Below are 21,682 nucleotides of genomic sequence, written 5' to 3' on the forward strand. Positions count from 1 at the left end.
ATTTGACAAATTAAGATTTATGCAATTAAGCTCATAAAATTTAGAATCAAACATTTTTATTTACGAAAAAATAAAATATTAAAAAATAAAAAAAAATCAAATAAAAATAATGTAATTTGATAAATCAGATGTTCACACTAAATTATTTGAACCAAATTTTAAAAGTATCTTAAGAAATAAAATGAACTTAATGAATATCAAAACCTCAAACAGTTACGAGATGATGAAAATTATATAATAAATAAAGGTTCTTCAAATAAAATTAACTTACTTTAGAACTTTATTATACTTCTTTTTCACTTTTTGGTGTTGGCCATTTGAAATGAAAATATTTCACATTAAATGAATCCTAAGAAAGGACAATAAACTATTTATGTCATTCCACATAATCTCCGAGTGTCTGTTTGATTTTTAATTTCAAAGCTGAAATCCAAATTTATTTTAAATTGAAAATCAAAAATAATATTTGATAAATTTTTCTTTTGATTTATTAAAATCCAAACATCAATTATTTTCAAAATAAAAAATTTTTAACCGGAAAACAATACATTATTAATGGGATGAAAGAACATTGTCCCACATCTTTTGTTTTCGGTAAAAAACATGAGAAAGATTCTTATGGATTGATAGTGCTATCACAACTTTATAATGCAAAAGGGTTCCTTAGCTTTTGGTATGCTTGACTTTACCATAAACACTTGCATTAACATCTTTGTTGGAATCCCATAGTGATACCCACTAAATTTCAAAACTCCATTCTCTCTCTTATTAACTTATGATTAATTCAACTAAGCCATTTTTTCAGAAATTCTGCAAACCATCCAGACCTACAAAATTATAGACCTATATTTAAAGTTTGTGGTCATTTTTTTTCGAGTCCAGATTCTCTACTGATTTTTTTAATATTATAACATTAAAAATACACTGTATTGGTAAGTTAAATATCTTTTTAATATATTTTAAAACGTCAAAATCAATGTATTATGAAAATACAGTAGAGAAAAACACAAAAAAAAATCCAGAAGGATAATCTAAATTCCTTTTTTTTTTCCTCAAGAACATTTTCCTACAATTTCCATGATAAGTATAATGTAATTAACTATTACCCATCATTTTTCCATTCAATAACTTCCTTTTTTTGATTGTTGCTAACCAATAAAATTTATATAGCTTTACTTTTCGATTTTTTCTTTTGCTAATTGTTCTTAATTATAAAAGAAACCAAACTCTCTATATATGCCATAGTCAACTTGTGTTTTAACTTATTATGTCACTTATTCAATTATTTATCATAAACTAGTTCTTCGAAATTAGTCATATTTTTCATTGCATCCAAATTTTATATTACTATTTGCAGTATAAACTTGCATTTGTGTTTTGTACATCACATAAATTTTCTTCTTCTGTGATGTGAATAGCCATCACTTTCAAAGTTGTGTTGTTTTAAAAGTCTAAGGTGCAGATTTAAGGCATTGTTTGATTTGATAAAAAAAATTATAAAAGAAAATATTTTATCTTATATGATAAACAATTTGTGGAATAACACTGCCTAGACTTCATCTCTATCCATATAAAAGAAAAAGTTCCTAAAGTTGTTTCTGACTAATCCTCTCCCAAAAAGTATAGCCACACTAGTGCAATTTTTATAGCTACAATATGAAACTCATATTTTTATAGCTACATAATAATATAATTTTTAGAATAATTTATTTTAGGTTTCAATAAATTTTATGTCCCAAATTTATTATAATTATTCATTTTTATTTTGAATACCTAATAATTTTTTAAAAATAAATATTTAATAAATGAAATATTTTTATTTTAGTTTTTTTTTCTAAAAATACATGTAGTTTGAAATAAAAGTATGTGGTCAGAACTAGAATCTGGATACATAATTAATATAATTGGTTTATTTTGAGTTTTCATCTCCCGCATCCTATCTCATTTTTTCAAAATTAATCATAAAAATGTTATTATAATAAATTTGATTCTATTCGTTGATATGAAAAATATGGACCAAATTTATTTGTTTTCACTTATCTGTGCAGAAATAAAGACAGAAATATGAGAAAAATGGTTTTAGAATCTCCTACTATGCAAAGAAAAAGTGAAAAAAAAAAGTGAATTTTCATATTTAATCATTTTATTTTATTTTATTTTATTTTATTGTACATTGTCACGTGTTTGTGAACCATAAAATGTGAATAATAAATGAATGATATATGTGAATGATTGCTATGTTAAATCGATTACAATTATGAACTTTTTTTTTAAAGTATATCTCTTTAATCAAATATGTATAAGAAAATAATATTAATTAAGAGTGTATTTTAAATAATATATTATTATTCACTATAAATTAATTTTAAATATAAGGACAAAATATTAATATTATAAATTTATTAATTAAAATGTTATCATATTAATTAAATCATTTATGAACTGTTACTTTTTTATCTTAATGTTTTTGACCATTCTTGATCAAGAAAAACTTTATTTTTTATTTTTGCAGTTTTGTTAATACTTAAACCAAAATTTTCTAATTCATTGACTACATAATCCTAAAAGATCAAATTAAAAATAGGTAGAGTATCAGAATTTAAAATTTATGTAATTTTTTTTTTATTTTGTAAAGCTGCATTTTGGTGAAAGACCTGTTTTGACGATTCAGGCCTAGTAGTACACACGTGAACATCCGTGCGATATAATAATGTTTGTTTTTTTTTAGAAAAATTAAATTCAACTTTTATATATATTTGGGATCCCGTTTTCATTATACGAAAGGAAAAGAAAATGTTGGACCGTACATGAAATTTAATATGATACTAAATTGTTTGACTTCTCTATAATTTGAGATTTATTTATATGGCTTTAATTAAAAATCATATCGGCTGGTTATTTTAATTAAATGCTTATAGAAAAATTATGCATGGCATTGACCTTGTAAAATAGAATAAACTAAAAAAGTTTACGTCTAAAAGTTAAAACATAACCTGTTTATGATAGTTAAATTACGTACATAATAAATCCAAAACAGTAAAATGTAAAACTTAAAGTGATCTCAGAAATTAATAATTAACTAATTACGTTGTGTTTTTTTTTAATAATCACTCCAGGTAAAATAAAATATTGCATCAGATACGAAAAAAGAAAACTTGTTTTAATCCATCTTCACAGATACCTTATACAAAAATGTAAGATCATAGAAAATAGCGCTTTAAGAGTTATAGTGGTTTAAAAATAGTGAGACTCGATTATTTTAATATTAAAAGGTTTTAGTATAAATAGAATTGTTATAAACGAGTTTCATTATTTTAAAACACACTATCTCTCTATAAACCACTTTTCTAGAGTTCTCTGACTTCTCTCTAGAGGTTCTGTCTCTCTGGTCGTCTGATTGAAGAACCGAGACCGTAGGATTGATCCTCTCGGCAAGCTCTTCAAATTGGACCGATCAGTTTCTCCGTTCGCGTAAGTTGAGTTTCTGCTCTCTTTTTAGTCTTTTTCTGTTTTCTGTTGCATGCAAGTCCTCTTCCGCTTGCATGCGACGTTTTAATCATCAGTATGAGTCTCTGTTGATCAGTGATCATAACGGTATGTCCTGATCGTTCTTGTGATGTTTTTATGTGTAGATAGAGCATCCTGTGGAGTTAGAGGTGTTGATGTTTTTAAGGCGTTGACGTTTATAAAGCTGTCTAAACAGGATAACAGGTAAGGGAAACTAACCACTCTTCTTAATTTGAATAGAAAATCCGTAGATGAGCTTGAATTACATGTTTGATATATGAATTAGTGTTTGAATTGCATGATTTGGTGAATAATTGATTTGTGCTTGAGACAAACTGATCCACTGCATGTGGGAACAGGTTCGTGACCTGGTATTTTCGCCTAGAGGAGTGACGCTCGCCTGAGCGAAAACACCAGGAGACACACCTCTGTTCCTGCGCGAAGTCTCACCTAGGCGAGTTGGGGTCACCTGAGCGAGAGACGATCTCGCCTAGGCGAACCAGCCTAGCCTGAGCGAGAGTTCGCCCATGTTTTCTCTTTTTGCCACTGTTAGTGTCTCGCCTAGGCGAGACTGGCTCGCCTGAGCGAGATGACCTCTCGCCTAGGCTAGACTTTTTAGCCTGAGCGAGAGCTACTGCAGTAGTAGTGCTCTAATTCTGTTTTCTTTGGTGAAAATGTATGTTTTAATGTATCCTTGTGCAACTTAGGCCCTGTATGGTTGGAATGCTACCATTGATGTATTGTATGATTAAATTGGATGAATATAAATTATGAGAAGAAGAGGTTGAAATGGAATTTCAAGGGAAATCCAAGTGGAATTGTAGTGTGTGTAAGGATGTAAGGAATCTATAATGGTTGGTATCCTGAAACTCCAATAATCATTCAAGCTCAGATAGAGCAGAATGGATTATGTCGTGAGGAGTAGCAGGAGGTCCTCGTCGTTGGACTTGATCCAGTCTAGACGTGGAGGGGACTTACCCTGGGAACGGTCGGGTGAATACTCCATGTGTCCAGACTCTGCAGAGTTTGGGAACCGTTACAGGTGCAAGCCACCAAGAGATCCGATGTCGCTTACATAATCCGGATATTGAGTCTAGAGTCATGTATATGTGTTGTGGTGGTCTATATGATTCTGGTAATAATGAGAAAGATTGCATGGTTTTTGTTTATAATTGAACTGCATGATTCCTTAATCAGATTAGCTTACCCTTGCTTTTTATGTTCATGTCTTGTGTTGTATGTTTCCTTTTGTGATGATCACATATTCAGTGGGAGCAGATGTGGTTGCAGTGTCAAAGGCACTTCTAGAGGATGAAGAGTCATCGTGTTAGTGTTGAAGAGGAGGTTTCTAGTGGGAGCTTTAGCAGTGGTCAGTAGTACAAAGTTTATTAGTTTAGTTTAAGTGTATAAGTGATATATTTTTTATAGTCATACCTTTTGTAAGACTGTATTAATATATTGTGTACACTAGATTATCTGTTTTGGAACTATGATGCAACTCCCTATTTTTATTAGTTTTAAGCTGCTGAAATTGGGATGTTACATTTATGGTATCAGAGCAGTTCGTCCTTAGGATGACCTGAGGGTTCTGGGTTTGTCATGTCTTGTTTGTGTTAGAGTTCGAGTTTAGTAGAGTTTGTCTATGAAACCAAAAGTATTAAGAACAGAAAACGTCTTGACAAAGTAATAAGGGTGCACACTCATAACTAGATCAAAGATTGTTTTCCTTTCTTAATTTTACTGGTTTGAGAAAATAAGAGAGATAGACAAAAGTTTTGGCTCTCAATAGATCTTAGAGTTTTGCTTTCTATGTCCACGTTTGTTTTGTTGCACCTCTGTGGTTTGCGTTTAGTGTTTATAAGTGATAGAGGAATGCAGATTCAACGTCAACTTGACCTGATTACCTTTGTGAGGGTTGGATATAGCTTTTGAGATAACTTTTTGTCTCAAGGATATAGGTTTGTTGTATGAAGTAGATCGTTGAGCGAGGAAAGTTAAGCTTTGGGTTAGTACACTGGATAAAGAGGTTAAAATTTAGCATCAATGTTTAGACTAAGGAAGCTTCAAGGGTAGGCTCACGAAATCAAATGTCACAAGTTTTTTCAAAAGGGGTTGAGTTCAGAGGTTAGAAATATGGAAAATATCAGTGTATGTCAGCGCAACAATGTTTGGGGAAAATCAACTTGGTTCTACATCCCTGCAATTCTGAGGTTCAGAGTTATCCAGATACATGCAATGTTAGGAGAAGTGTCATTAGATATAGTCGTAAGACGATATCTAGTGCTTTATTGGATTGGTGGAAGAGAAACAGTTGGTAGATCCTAGGTTACAGAAAATAATGAGATTGTTTAGCGTCGAGCAAGCTAAGAAAGATAAAGATCGTGAAGTGTAAAAAGACGACAAATCCCTAGTGGGAGGTTAAGACATATCAGAGTTTGCATATCAGTTAGGTAAGATGATGTTTCCTAAGTAGAAAGAGAAATAATATGTGGATGAGAATGAAGTGGCATAAGGGTTTCATATTAGGTTCAATAATCAGAAGGAGATGCTTGGATCTTTCTGGTATACAACAGGATGTTTCAAGGAAAAGTAATTCACGAGCATAAGCATTGACTTTGGGCTGAGGTAGAGAAATTCAAATGTGGGAGGAAGAAGTGAATCGTTTAGTTCGATCTTGTGGGAACGATGAAAGCTAGAGAAGGCAGAGTACCGTAAATAATGAAAGGAGAAGAAAAATCCTAAATAGTTGGAATTGTGTCTACGATAGTTGGTGCTAAGCTATTAATGCAAATTATCAAATTCAGAAGGTGGTGTTTGGGATATGAGTTTTGGTTTCGTTCGTGATTATAAAACCTTAGTGTCGTCAATATGGTAAATGAGTCATGGTTAACTACAAGGAGGAGTTGGAGTTTGAGCTGGTAGTTTTTCTTCTATGGCGAACAAGTAGAGATTTCTTGGACGTGTGGTATGTTTCGGGGTGATCAAAGGATTCAGATTCAAAGTTAACTTAAATTGTTTCCTTTACAAGGTTTGGGAGCATAAATCTCAAGGGTGACTTGGTTGTTTTCCAAGCTCATTTTGGTGGAATGTGGTATCATAGGAAGTGATGTTCCTTGTTTCAAGAAGGTGAGTAAATGGTTGTGCATCAATGTATGGAACAAGTTGAAAAGTGAAGACAAAGTGTTACCGGTATGAATGTTTATCTAGTAAAGGCCGTGAAGAACATATGCAAGGGATCTCAGTGGTGAAGCAGTTTTAGTTATGTTATGAAGCAGATGTTAGAACAATCACCGACAAGCGGTGAAATTTATTATGGCATTGATATATGAAACATAACCAGTATCAATAGTTTTACATTGGATGGTTTTGCTAAAAGTGTGGAGTCAAGACAACAGGTGGAAGAGTCCTTAGCAAAGCAATGGTTTAATCGCAGTGTATCATCGTTAGTAATCTAGTCTAACAAAGTTTGGAAAGAGAAGTAATTATACGTTAAGATCTACGACTGTAAGTGGTTAAGATGAGTGGAAAATGTGTTAAGGGAAAGGAAGTTCTAAGAGTGACTTTAAGTAAGGTTTTACAAGCAAGTTATTATCAAGGTTTCGCGACGAGTTTCTCAAGTGTGAAGAGAGTCGTCAAGACGTTGAAGAAAAACATGATCGGCGCTTTAATGATTGATTATTCTTTGTGGTCTTTTGTGGCTAAACACATCAGAGGTGAAAAATGGTTGTTGATCAGAGTGACGCAGCGAAATAATGGTGGGATATACTTATCAATAGTAGGAAAACAGAAAAAGAAGGGGTATCTTACTCTTAACCTGGTGGTTGATGTGGTAGCGAGTTCTCTAAAACAACAGATGTGTCAGTGTTATGAAGATTTGTTAAAGATGTTTAGTAATCATCAACAGCTAGAAGTATGGAGTGCATAGAGGGAAATGGATAGGAAACGAGAGAGCAAAATCAAGTTATGGTTTTGAGTTGTGCTATCACCTTAGAAGTGGAAAAGTGCTAGTATATGTTTTAAGCGGAAAGAGAATTGCAGTGGTTGGTTCGACAATGAAGAGTAAGAATTGGTGGAGAGATGGTTGAAGATTAAAGGGTTTAATAAAATGCTGAGAAAGTGTCAGAATTTGGGGTCGTTGTTGTCGCAAGTGAAGGGTCTACTCTGGAAGTGGGATAACATTATTATGGACTTTGCTGCCCTGGTCAAAGTCAGTATGAGAAGCATGATGTCATGAGGATGGTGGTGGATAGGATGGTCAAGAATGTTATGAAGTTGTGTGTGACCAAGTCAAATGAGTGGTACCTCAAGGAAGAAACTAGATAATGAGAAGTGATAACAATCGCGTTTTAGGTTGAGATCGGTTGCAAATCTTTACATTTTGGTAAACACCTACAAGACGTAGTGGAGAATGTATGGAAGGTGAGTCGACATATCAGACATAAGTGGGTTGGTTAGGTGTGAAGGATCATTCAAGTTTTAAGGTGGAAGGTGGAGAGTTGCTTAGAGAGTAGTAACTAATCCAATCTATACGGTTGAACATATATCGCTTAGCACAGAGGCAGAGTTTTCAGTAAGTTTAGGTGTTGCAATCGTTAAGTCAGTCATGTCTAGGTGGTTGTTGTAGAGAACATGAGGAGAACATGGTTTCCTTTCTATCTGACGAGTGAATTTTCGGGGACGAAAATTTTTCTTGTTGGGGAGAATGTAAGACCCTAGAAAATGGCGTTTTAAAAGTTATAGTGGTTTAAAAATAGTGAGACTTGAATATTTTAATATTAAAAGATTTTAGTATAAATAGAATTGTTATAAACGAGTTTCATTATTTTAAAACACACCATCTCTCTAGAAACCACTTTTCTAGAGTTCTCTGACTTCTCTCTAGAGGTTCTGTCTCTCTGGTCGTCTGATTGAAGAACCGAGACCGTAGGATTGATCCTCTCGGCAAGCTCTTCAAATTGGACCGATCAGTTTCTCCGTTCGCGTAAGTTGATTTTCTGCTCTCTTTTTAGTCTTTTTCTATTTTCTGTTGTATGCAAGCCCTCTTCCGCTTGCATGCGACGTTTTAATCATCAGTATGAGTCTCTGTTGATCAGTGATCATAACGGTATGTCCTGATCGTTCTTGTGATGTTTCTATGTGTAGATAGAGCATCCTGTGGAGTTAGAGGTGTTGATGTTTTTAAGGCGTTGACGTTTATAAAGCTGTCTAAACAGGATAACAGGTAAGGGAAGCTAACCACTCTTCTTAATTTGAATAGAAAATCCGTAGATGAGCTTGAATTACGTGTTTGATAGATGAATTAGTGTTTGAATTGCATGATTTGGTGAATAATTGATTTGTGCTTAAGGCAAACTGATCCACTGCATGTGGGAACAGGTTCGTGACCTGGTATTTTCGCCTAGACGAGTGACGCTCGCCTGAGCGAAAACACCAGGAGACGCACCTTTGTTCTTGCGCGAAGTCTCGCCTAGGCGAGCTGGGGTCGCCTGAGCGAGAGACGATCTCACCTAGGCGAACCAGCCTAGCCTGAGCGAGAGTTCGTCCATGTTTTCTCTTTTTGCCACTGTTAGTGTCTCGCCTGAGCGAGATGACCTCTCGCCTAGGCTAGACTTTTTAGCTTGAGCGAGAGCTACTGCAGTAGTAGTGCTCTAATTCTGTTTTCTTTGGTGGAAATGTATGTTTTAATGTATCCTTGTGCAACTTAGGCCCTGTATGGTTGGAATGCTACCATTGATGTATTGTATGATTAAATTGGATGAATATAAATTATGAGAAGATGAGGTTGAAATGGAATTTCAAGGGAAATCCAAGTGGAATTGTAGTGTGTGTAAGGATGTAAGGAATCTATAATGGTTGGTATCCTGAAACTCCAATAATCATTCAAGCTCAGATAGAGCAGAATGGATTATGTCGTGAGGAGTAGCAGGAGGTCCTCGTCGTTGGACTTGATCCAGTCTAGACGTGGAGGGGACTTACCCTGGGAACGGTCAGGTGAATACTCCATGTGTCCAGACTCTGCAGAGTTTGGGAACCGTTACAAGTGCAAGCCACCAAAAGATCCGATGTCGCTTACATAATCCGGATATTGAGTCTAGAGTCATGTATATGTGTTGTGGTGGTCTATATGATTCTGGTAATAATGAGAAAGATTGCATGGTTTTTGTTTATAATTGAACTGCATGATTCCTTAATCAGATTAGCTTACCCTTGCTTTTTATGTTCCTGTCTTGTGTTGTATATTTCCTTTTGCGATGATCACCTATTCGGTGGGAGCAGATGTGGTTGCAGTGTTAAAGGCACTTCTGGAGGATGAAGAGCCATCGTGTTAGTGTTGAAGATGAGGTTTCCAGTGGGAGCTTTAGCAGTGGTCAGTAGTACAGAGTTTATTAGTTTAGTTTAAGTGTATAAATAATATATTTATTATAGTCATACCTTTTGTAAGACTATTAATATATTGTGTATACTGGATTATCTATGATGCAACTCCCTATTTTTATTAGTTTTAAACTGCTGAAATTGGGATGTTACAAAAACGTTTCCAAAATAAGTATTAAGTATTCATAATAAAAATTCAAAAATAAAATGTAAAGGATTTATACGATTTTTCGTATGAATGAATTTATTTTTCTTGTTAATAAATTTTTAGTTGAAAATAAATGATCGATTAATTCTGAAATATTAGCATAATTAAAAATAATCCTATTTGAAAATCTTTAATGATACTCAGAAGATTTTGAAACAGAAATATTAAAGCGGGTATGTTTAAAATTAAAAAAAAAAACTAAAAATATTTAATTTCGCGGACCAAAATTAAACATAACCCAAAAAAATATGTCATGTATTATTCTAAATTTCAATTGATAAATTCAAAATTAAAGTTTTTAAAATCTGAATTCATATGTTTTATTTTAATAATTCATTGTTAATTCTAAAAGTCTTATCTCTTCAAATCAATCCATATAAAAAATAAATAAAATATTCATTATTAATAGAAAATAAAATTAATAACTTCGTTGGTATATTTTTTTATGAATTTTACTTAATAATTATTAAAAATTATCCGTACAGTTCAGAGAGAACTTGATAATTAATTATGAAATGTTGAGATGAATTTCCTTGACATAATCCGAAATATAAGTTTGTAATAATAAGAAACGAAAACCAAAATGAAAAGAGCTTTTTCCTAACACAAGACTTTAATATTCCCAATAAATAGGGTTGGCAGAAGGTGAATATTATCAAAAGATTTTACTCATCATAATTAAAAATTTCCAATGGATAAAAAAAGTATTTAATTCCATCTCTTTATATAATGAATAAATTTGTTTTACATTTTTTTTTTCAGAAACCATTTTTCTCAAGTGGATCATGAATGTCATAAAATTGTTCTTTAAGACATTAATGTGACATATTAAAGATTTGGCTTAAAGAAGTTATAAGTCAAAATAATTCATGCTACTTGATTCATGCATCCACTGGTCTCCTTTTGCGCAATTATTTGCTTACATTTAAGTTTCAGTTTTATTATTTGACTATAAATAATTTTTTCCATCATATCATTTACTACATGTCAAATCTCACTTGTATATGCTTATATTATCTATATTATTATATAAAAATTATATAAAAGAATTATTCTTTTTTATATGTTATTTGTTTCTAATTTTATATTATTTTGTACATTAAAATAATTATACTATTTTTATATTTAAAATTTATTATTTAAAATTTAACTATTTTATAATTAAAATAACCATCTTATTTATTTTTTTAAATGAGTATTATTTAAATTTAAATATTATTTAAATCAAATTAATTATCTGAAGTGAAAAAAAATAGAGACAAATTTTCATGTTCGTGTCTTATACAAAACATATTTAACTCTAATAAATAATAATAAAAAATTATTATGCTAATATAATTATTTTTTTATATGCATGCATCTGAGACATACTTTTAAAATAAAAGTGAAAAAAAAATTTATTTCAATCTTGAGTAATTTGTTTGTATAAGTCCACATTTAAAAACAAATCAACTTATAAATCGATAAAATGAACAAAATTACTTGATATAGAATTAATTTTTTTTAGTATCGAATATTTGTGTTTTGACATCAGTGCCTAATAAATTAATAATTTTTTGTTTAAAAATCTACATTTATTATATTTATTTTTTATTTAAATCTCTGAAATATTCTTTCTTTTTATTCGTTTTTTATATGACCTATCATATCATGCCGACTTATGTAATAACAGATACTTAATATTGATTATTGTTTAGAATTACAGATACAACGACTTAAGAAACACATAAATAGTAATTGTGACATTACAAAAAGAAATACCTAAATAAAAAAAATAACAGTTTATTAAGTATGTAATTTGGAGAAAAACTTAAGTATATATAAAAAAAAAAATCCATCCTTGAGGCTTATTAAGTTAATATAACTCAACCACAATATTAAAAAAGTTGGAAACTTTAAAAAATATCTATGGTCAATTGTATTGAATGATGTATTCCTACTTCCCAAAGCCAGTTCCCTTATCTTGATGGAAATTATCCCTACCAAGTTTGAACCCTAACAACATGATGCATGATTAAATAAAAGCCACAAAAAGAAGAGAATGAGTTAGGAGAAGAGAAAAACAAGAAAATGGGGTATAAATATCGCAGAAGATTTTTGACATGGGATATTGTTGCAATAAAGAGAGAAAAGATAGAGAAATGAATATAAAAAATAAAACTAGGTGGGATGACAAGATGATAGGTAAGCATAGAAAAGGACATTATCGAAGCTTATTTTTGTGACAAAAAAAACATTATAATATAAACAATGAACCTAATAAACTCAACCAACAATTTTGGACCACGCTTTCATAGAAAAATCTGGTGCTTAACTGCTACCCTCTTCTCTCCTTTCACACTGCTTTCCACTCACACTAATATATATAAACACAAAACGCCATCATTGTCCCAACATATTCCAAGAATCTTCTCTCTCTCTCTCTCTCTCTCTCCCTCTCTTTCTCTTTCTCTTTGTGGTGTAAGCAACAAAATTCCATCATCAAGTGTTCTCTTCTTAATGTGTGGAGTTGTGTATGTGTGACTGTTGCTTGATTTCTATGCCTGCAAGTGCAAGCTCCAGTTGCTGAGTTGAACGTGCCACTTGGCCACGAGTGCTGTGCTGACACCATGTGTGTGCAAGAGGGTGAACAAGTTGGTGAGGATACAGAGAAGAACGTTGATAACAGAAGGGTGTCATGGCCTTTGCATTGTGATCTCTTGCATGCCCAGATGGAAAACAGGGAAAAAGACTCTTCCTTTAGAACCCCCACTGACCAGATCACTGTTGCAAATTCATTTCCTGTGAGCATTGACTTCCCTTATCTTTTCTCTTTCTTCTGTTCCTTTCTGGGAGGTCTTATTTTTATGATTTTTTTTCTCTCTGTACTGTACGGTAGTTTTAATTTAATTTGTTGCCACTGTTTCAGTTCTGCTTCGGAGATTTCAATAGTATTTACTTGTTATTATTCGTGAATCTTGTTCACTGTTTTTTTCCCTTTTGTGAAGTCGTGGATTCTTCTGTAGTTGTCCTTTTCTGAATTAGATTTTGGTTTGTGCCTGCCCATGTTGCTGTTAATCGTTTGTTTGGATTCTTCTTGATGAAAAAACCTGCTGCTGAAATTTGACCGCCAAGGCTTACATGATCTTGAAATTCTATCAGATGTGATTATCAAAGAGTGGCTGTTGTTAGAATTTGCTATGGCAGAAATTAGTTAGTCTCAGGGAATAGAGATTAACTTCGGGTACTTGGTCACATCAATGTGGAGATCGATTGTGCTGTCAATTGTATTGGATTGCATCCTTGCGTGTAAATGGCGATTAGATTTTCCACATGATTCTATTTGTTAGCACAAACTGTAGGTTCATAATTGTCTGTGACTTTCTAGACATGACAGTTAAAAACTACTGAAATTGACATTGAATATGATTTAAGAATTACATTTGTGCTTTGCACTTTTTAGGAATACTCATCTGTTTCTTACCTTTCATGTCTTTATTCAGTTTGCATAGCATCTACTATTTGTGAACTTTATTTCACTGAACACAGTTCCTATTTTCATTTCTCTGTTCTGGTATTTTTTAGCTGGAAAGCATATGTGAGGATACAGAAACTGTGGACAAAAAGCAGAACCTGATGAACTTTGTCCCTACTCTTCGGTCTGGTGAGTGGAGTGATATTGGAGAACGCTCTTCCATGGAGGATACACACATATGCATTGGAGACTTGGCCAAAAAATTTGGCAATAACGTACTTTCTGAGGAAGCTATTTCCTTTTATGGTGTAAGCTATCTGACCAATTATACTATTTCCCTGTTGTCATAAATTTCATTAAATACCATCCTCAGTCATATTGTATTTCTCACAATAAACAGAAAAAAATGAGCATGCACGGTTCAGCCTTGAATAGGACCCGGTATGAAGGAAGAAAGTAGTCCATGATAGTGATGGACAACTTGAAAGTATCTTGTTATGTTCACTTGTCCAATGAGAGTCTCAAGCCACAAAAGTTTCATCTCCCAAAACTTTAGGAAGCAAATAAACTTACAAATTGTTCTTTTTTGAAGTAGACAATGACCATATAATTTTAGATGATGTTATGAGTCAAACTTAGGGATTTACCATTAAATTCTTCAATCTGGTTCACAAGGTTCAGTGTTGAGAATGTTTCCTTGTTTGAACTTTCTTAAAGGTGAGATCATGGACTCATTCATCATTGTCACCCTCTTCCTCCCCTTTAGAAGTTGTAATTATATAACCAATCTGAAGTCTGACTTTAGACTTTTGAGTAGAGCAAATCATAGGGAAATTCACCTCAGAGAAAAAGAAAGCTAAACAATTGTTATTCATTTTGAACAGTTGAATATGCACCCTATTGATCAGGTTTGACATGTAGAGAAAATTATATCTGTGCAGGTATTTGATGGACACGGAGGGAAGAGTGCTGCACTATTCGTTCGTGATCATCTACCACGAGTGATTGTTGAGGATGCTGACTTTCCTTTGGAACTTGAGAAGGTTGTCACAAGGTCATTTTTGGAGACTGATGCAGAGTTTGCAAGATCATGTTCTATTGAGTCTTCCCTGTCTTCTGGCACAACTGCACTCACTGCAATTATATTTGGAAGGTGAGCAAACATTCGTTTCTGCTGTTCTTTGGCTTCAAACCAAAGTATAATTTTCACAGCTCACATAGTGGCGAAGTTGCACACTGAATTTGAAGGAAAAACTTAGTGCCTAATAGAAGTTGCATAAATATTGAATGATAACAGTTAGCTGATATATGTTGAATGCATATTTGATGAAGCTATTTCTATGTTCTAAACAAAAGCCGTTGTATTGTACAGGTCTTTACTTGTAGCCAATGCCGGAGACTGCCGTGCCGTGTTATCTCGTGGCGGCCGAGCTGTAGAAATGTCCAAAGATCACAGGCCGTTGTGCATGAAAGAAAGGATGAGGGTTGAGTCTGTAGGTGGATACATAGATGATGGTTACCTGAATGGGCAGTTAGGTGTGACTCGTGCTCTAGGGGACTGGCATCTTGAAGGAATGAAGGAGATGAATGGAAAGCATGGACCATTGAGTGCTGAGCCTGAACTTAAATTGATGACATTGAGCAAAGAAGATGAGTTTTTGATAATTGGGAGTGATGGAATATGGGATGTTTTTCGCAGCCAGAACGCAGTGGACTTTGCTCGAAGGAGGCTTCAAGAACACAATGATGTGAAGCAGTGTTGCAAGGAGATAATAGGAGAAGCAATGAAGAGAGAAGCAACAGACAATTTGACAGTGGTGATGGTGTGTTTTCACTCAGAACCACCACCTCCTGTGGTAGTAGAAAGGCCTAGAGTCAGAAGAAGCATATCTGCTGAAGGACTTCAAAATCTTAAATGCTTGCTAGAAGGATAGAACATTCTTGTCTGCAAGGAAAATGATTTTTTTGAGCTGAGATTATGTGTACATAAATTCATCCACAACACTGAAAATGCCCTCTGGGGATAGAGTAAGGAACACTCCAAGATGCAAATTCTAATAAAATCCATACCATCGTCTATTTATTTTTCCCATTGTTAATGGGAAAGTGAGAAACTTGAATCATGTATATCTTGCAGAATGTAATTTATACGCACAACATAGTAGAATTGTGCACATCACACTTTTTCCTTCTTTGTTCTAGGGTGAAGCACATTCAATAATTTGTTAATGGAGTATCAGAGGTACTCAAAATGAGAAATAAATATCTAAACTGGATAAACACACTCATCTAAATACAGTAACAACAGTCTAAAGTGAATTTTGACACAAACTTATCGTAAATATAGCTTGCAGAAATGTTACGATAGTATAATCTTTTACCTTATAAAAGATGACACCCCTGTTTTGTAACTATCAGTTCACCATTTATGCCACTTACATAAAACCAGTTGGAATTGCAGTGCTAGCTGGGAAAAGATTAGGAAAAGGTCATTGGTTTTAATCCCTATACTCTTTTTTAGATGACAAATAAGAAGCATCGGAACAATTTCCCTCAGCAGATTTACTTCATAAAAATAGGTAAACGTAAGTGATACCTGGAAACTTCTGCGCCCTCAGGAAGAGCGACATTCCTTATAATGCTAAATAGTATATCATATATTAACAACAAAAAACAGGAAAAGAAAGCCATTAAAATACTACTCAAATTGCTTTACTCTAATCATGGAAACTTTCCAAAATGCTTACGCATTAGAGGTAGAAACTAGACTTCACCCATGATTTCCATCATAATCTGATAAACATAAAAAACATCAAGGGCCTGGTCAGAAAGCAGACATAAAAGAAACACTTTTCGGCCTAACAAGACGCGGATACATGGAAAGCAATAGTGTCGACATTGAATCACGCAAGGACATGTGTATCATGAGAGAAAACCGTATTTTATTTGATAAGTACGAGTTAACAGGCTAAGTAGTGAACAGTACAACATAAAAAAGTATTTGACCATCAACTAATAGTGAGAAAATAATTGAACGCTTTTCAGCAAATCTCCATCGTTTAAGACACCTGTCAACCATGTATAAATCGATCCCGGAAAAAATTATAGTTTTTCCTCTGCATTATCTGGCTATGTGGTTTGACTAAAGTCCATAACTACTACTACAGCAGCTAATTTGCAAATAGGATTTTGTTGAACCTATACTATGAAGGTGTGAGAAATACAACCACTCGTATAATTACGATATATGGAGGAAAGAAAAGAAAATATTAAGTACAACTACACGATAAAAGATACCATCAATACAGAATTTTACATAAAAAAAAAAAAAGCTGCAGCTTTTTCACACTGAAGAGAGAAGGTAGTAGACTGCTATTTCAACGGCATCGGAGCTTTCATCAGTACGTGAAAATAGCTGAACTATATCCTGATAAAAATGCGAAGCACTTGAAATTTTGCTTGCATCACATACAACGGGGACTGCTTAAGGCCCAAACTTCTGAAGAAAACCCCGGAATGAAAGATCAAATCGGCAGAATCATCATTTATACAGAATCACATCATTTGTTGATGAAGGTCTGCTGCCTGCTGAGCCAGCTCCACCATCATAGCCTCATCAAAGAACTTATTTATGCTTACATCCTCACTCATCCCCTGCGAGATTTAATGTAAGATCAACATGTATTAAATGCTTTGCACTGGCTAGTTATTTCAAAAGAGGATAAAAACAAATCATGAACTGCAAAGTCTTTAACATAAATGCGTTGTGTTGTTATCACCACGAGCTCTAAAGAAAAAATAATTTAGAAGGGCTAAAATTCTATAATCCTTAGTGAGTGCCTAGAACGAGGTAAAGGCTTTACCTTTCTCCGCCTGGTCTTCACCATAAACTCACGGGCAAGATGCTGGATAGGTGCGGGTTCAAGTGGGCGCAAAACAATGTTTTTGTCCAGAGGATCTCCAGGAACAATAGCCCAATGATCAAAAACTGACAGACAAAACGCTTGACCTTGTGTATGGTATCTCAAGTCTGTCTCAAATCCAAAAGATTCTATCACGGGTAAAAATGCCTGAGATAAATTGGGAATAAAGTCAGCAAAACAAATTTCTGATCTACTCAAAGTACCATCAAGACCATAGTCCAAAGAAACGACATCCATTATAACAGTTTATACGTAAGAAAAGTTAACCACCACCAACCTTAACGATATAGGCTGGGGTGCCTGGCTGCGGAACATCAGCAGTAACATGTCCACGCCTTCTAGATAATACAGTGTAGATTGCAGATACACAATCAATTGGTGTTTGAATCTGATGCAAAGGCCAAAAGAATAACATTATTAGTGCAAATAAAAAATATATTCACTTCAGTGAAATTACACTATTCCAGACATATTTGATTACTCCACTATTAGCTGGTACGAAGGTCATAGATCAAAATATCAAAAACCAAAATTAATTACAATCTTCAAATGCAACCATCATTGAACCATGATAAGAGTATATACCTCCACATAATACACAGGTTCCATAAGCCTAGGAGTAGCCATGAGGAAGGCTGAATAGGCTACTCGTCTGGCTGTGGGAATGATCTGGCCAGATCCCCGATGAAGTGGTTCAGGGGCAATCCTTGCGTCAACAATCTTGAACTTAACGTTTCTGATGGGTTCATCACACAGAGGTCCTTCTCGTGCACCCCACTGAAATCTGTCAAATGACAAAATATCAGAAATCATAATTATGGTATGATCAATTAAACAAATAAAAATAGCTGAATGTCAGGTATGGTTACCCCTGAACAATGGAATCCTTCACAGCATTCAGCAGACTCTTGTCAACTTCAGTTGGTAGAGTATCGTCTAACAGAATATTGGGACCCTGCATTGTATTTGCACGTGTTAAAGAGTTTAATGGAGAATGACAGACTGATAAATAGATCCATAGAGAAAATTTACCTGCTTATCAGGGCCAAATGCCCATATTGACCGCGCAGCAAGAAGATCCCAGTCATATTTTGTCTGAAAAAATTCACCTAGTTTTTTTCTATTCCAGTCAGTGCTAACAACACCATTCTCTATGTCCTCTGCAAGGCCTCTTTCTAATGGCTCAGTAATCTAAAGAAAAATCAAGGTCAATATGAGTGGTGATGACACGAGCAGTAAACCAGCCTGGGATAAAACGAATTCAATTCGAGAACTAAGCCATATACCTACCATAGTTATTTTATTCTTCTTGTTTGGTGTTTCAGCAAAGCATTTCATTGATGAAGATTCAACAACAGTTTCACAAAATGAGACAACAGGATCTGCTACCTACAACAGCAAATGAACAGTTCCACAAATTAAAAAAGAACAGTTTCACGTAAAAACCCGTTTCTAATAAAATAGAGTGCAAATACTTAATGACAGAATAATTGAGTAGGGATCACCTTGACTTCTACTTCAGAATAGAGCTCTCTCAGGTCCTTCATAATTGAATCCAAGTACAGCTCACCAGTCCCTAATATAGTGTGCTCACCAGATTCCTCTACTTTAGTAACTGCAAGAGGATAACTTTTGCTTATTTTTCGCAGGCCCTCCACCATTTTTGGCAATTCACTTGGATTTAATGGTTCAGTAGCTGTTTTTACCACTGACAGTGTATTGAACTGAAGAGGCCGGAATATATACACATCTTCGTCATAATCCACATTACAAAGAGTAGCAGTTTTCATGATTGAAGCATCCACACCTTCAATTAGGACCCAAGAACCAGGAGGAGCCTCAGCTACTGGCATCCTGTCTCGGGCTTGATACACCCACAACTTAGTTACTTCTTTAACAGTCATATCCTCCTCATCATCCGGTGAGTATCCTTCTCCGAGAACACGTACAGTCTGTCCTGTCTGTATCTTGCCACTATAAACTCTACCAAAGGCATCAAACACACTACAATCAGATTTTGGATACAATTTGGTTACATTAACCATTAGGGGGCCATAAGCATCACACTGAGCCATGGCTTTGTAAATGGACGAGTCTTTAGGACCAGTATATATGTGGTCAACTTTCTTAGTTGCAGCATCCCTCGGGGAAGGTATATGTTGAACAAGCATATCAGTGAAACCTGAAGCTGGACCAAAAACTGAGCTACATGCCAGCCTTAGCAAGGGTCTGACATTTAATCTATAGGCCGCATTACTTAGTGTGACTCCTAGTTCAGCAAGTGTTGTCTCTACACTCTTTTTATGTTCCCCAATCACTTGGCTGTATATCTTGTAAAGAGGCTCAAGCACAAACTCTACAAAAGATCGCTCCCCTCCAGTGGCAGGGGGCTTCTTTTTGAATGCTCTCGTATCTGGATGAAAATAATAATCTCCCCACAGTCGAGAAGCAAATTTATTAGCTTCCAAAGGAATTCCATGCAGCTTCCCATACAACTTAGCAAATGACTGCAACGTAAAGGACCATCCAGCAGTAGCACTAGCAAAACAAACATTTCCAGCAACTGGATCTATAACTTGAACATCACCGGCAATCGAGGAGGCAGCAGATATGTGAGTATTAATAACCTCCAAAGTATGCCTTAGTTTATGATAAGCATCCTTCGGCGGCAACTTAAGTTCAGTTATAAGCCTGTCAACCTAGAGTCAAAACATGAAAAATAAGACCAGAACTTAAACTCTCCCTTAAAATCAATCAAGAAATACTTTACCTTATTGATTACAACTACAATCGGCAACCGCTCCTGAATTGCATGACGTATTGCCCTTTCCGTGTTTACCTACAGACCACAACACACTGAAAGCTCAGTGTTTAGCAAATTGCAACCACACCACAACAATTAACTACAAAGCAACAATATTCTTTTTTGGTTTTTCATATAAATCTCCCTTCAATGGCAATCTTATTCAAGAAATGGTTGGACATTAAAAGAAAAAATCCATTCTAACAGAGTTTCAAATCGTGGTTATGGGAGGACAAATCACAAGAAAATAACAACTCAATGTTCTTTAGTTTCTCCTATGTAGGCAACCCCTTTCGGAGCGTTGAAATGAAACACTAAACCTAAGCACCTCTCCTGGGAGATTCCAACCTGAGTTCATCACTTCAACTCCAATGCCTAAAAGTCTAAACACAAAAAAGTATAATGAGTCATACCATGACTCCTTCAGCAGCATCTACAATCAAGACAGCGCCATCAGCAAGCCTCAAAGCCGCGGTCATTTCATCGGAGAAATTAACATGGCCAGGCGTGTCCATGATGTTACACAAATACGACTTGGAGTTGCTATCCTCCAGCACAAGCGACATGGGAATAGCCTTGATCGAAATTTTCCTCTCCTGCTCATCAATCCGAGTGTCCGTATACCGCGTGTGCTTCTCGCTCTGAGGATCGAACGTGGACATGTGATGCGTCTGCTCCACGAGCATGTCCATGAACACCGTCTTCCCGTGCTGCAAGTGCCCCACCAGCGCCACGTTGCGCACAAGTGTAGGGTTCGACATGAGGCCCAGCAGGAACTGAGAGGAGACATAGGTGGAGGAGTCCTTCACTCCAACCTCGAACTTGATGTTCCTCACGGGCTTGATGATGGGTTGCTCCAGGGGCTGTTCATCCTCGTCCATTACTAGGGTTTCAACGTCGTCGCCGTACACCTCCTCCGCGGTGGGGTAGTACTTCTTGTCCTCCGCTAGCACCACCTGGTTCTCAACGTCCTCCGAGATCGTCGTCATCCATCCGTTGTTCGGATCCTCGCCGTCCGATGGGGCTCCCCCGTCGGACTGTCCATCGGCGTTGTCCTCGGCTTCGGCGTCGGAGTCACGGTCAGAGTCCTGGTCGGACTCCATCTCCGGGCCGATGTAGTTTCCGAACTCGTCGTACAAGCTATCGTCCATGGCGGAATGTGAAGCGTGGAGAGTGAAAGAGTGAGAATGCGAGGGAAATGTTCTCACCGTCGTTTCAAACAGACGGAGACGGGGATTTCGGGTTTTAGGGTAACGTAACCACTCGATAGCGCGGTTGGGGAGTTAGGATTTCAAGTGGACTGGACCAAGCCCGATATAAAATACAAGTAATTGCTTCCTGTACCCCACGATTACTAAATCCACGCCCACACTTGTAGAAAAAGGGAGAAAATACTTTAGAATAATAAGAGA

At 35.2% G+C, this 21,682-nt stretch overlaps 2 protein-coding genes across 2 annotated transcripts; one reads left to right on the plus strand and one right to left on the minus strand.

The window, feature by feature from the left end:
* Positions 1–12,468: 12,468 nt before the first annotated feature.
* On the plus strand, positions 12,469–15,736 carry LOC114178580 (probable protein phosphatase 2C 27). The gene is made up of 4 exons (XM_028064580.1): positions 12,469–12,873; positions 13,655–13,852; positions 14,486–14,697; positions 14,917–15,736. Exons 1-4 carry the CDS (start codon positions 12,700–12,702, stop codon positions 15,476–15,478), a joined length of 1,146 nt encoding a protein of 381 aa, XP_027920381.1. The 5' UTR covers positions 12,469–12,699; the 3' UTR covers positions 15,479–15,736.
* A 798-nt stretch (positions 15,737–16,534) lies between these two features.
* Positions 16,535–21,528, minus strand: LOC114177725 (110 kDa U5 small nuclear ribonucleoprotein component CLO). Its single transcript, XM_028063216.1, has 10 exons — positions 20,684–21,528; positions 20,238–20,306; positions 18,973–20,166; positions 18,758–18,856; positions 18,500–18,658; positions 18,337–18,422; positions 18,053–18,251; positions 17,745–17,855; positions 17,408–17,614; positions 16,535–17,198 (listed from the first exon to the last, which is right to left on the minus strand). The coding sequence occupies exons 1-10, from the start codon at positions 21,419–21,421 to the stop codon at positions 17,100–17,102; spliced, it is 2,961 nt and encodes a 986-aa protein (XP_027919017.1). The 5' UTR covers positions 21,422–21,528; the 3' UTR covers positions 16,535–17,099.
* Positions 21,529–21,682: the final 154 nt, after the last annotated feature.

The sequence above is a fragment of the Vigna unguiculata genome, chromosome 3, assembly GCF_004118075.2.
Source record: "Vigna unguiculata cultivar IT97K-499-35 chromosome 3, ASM411807v1, whole genome shotgun sequence".
Classification (NCBI taxonomy): domain Eukaryota; kingdom Viridiplantae; phylum Streptophyta; class Magnoliopsida; order Fabales; family Fabaceae; genus Vigna; species Vigna unguiculata.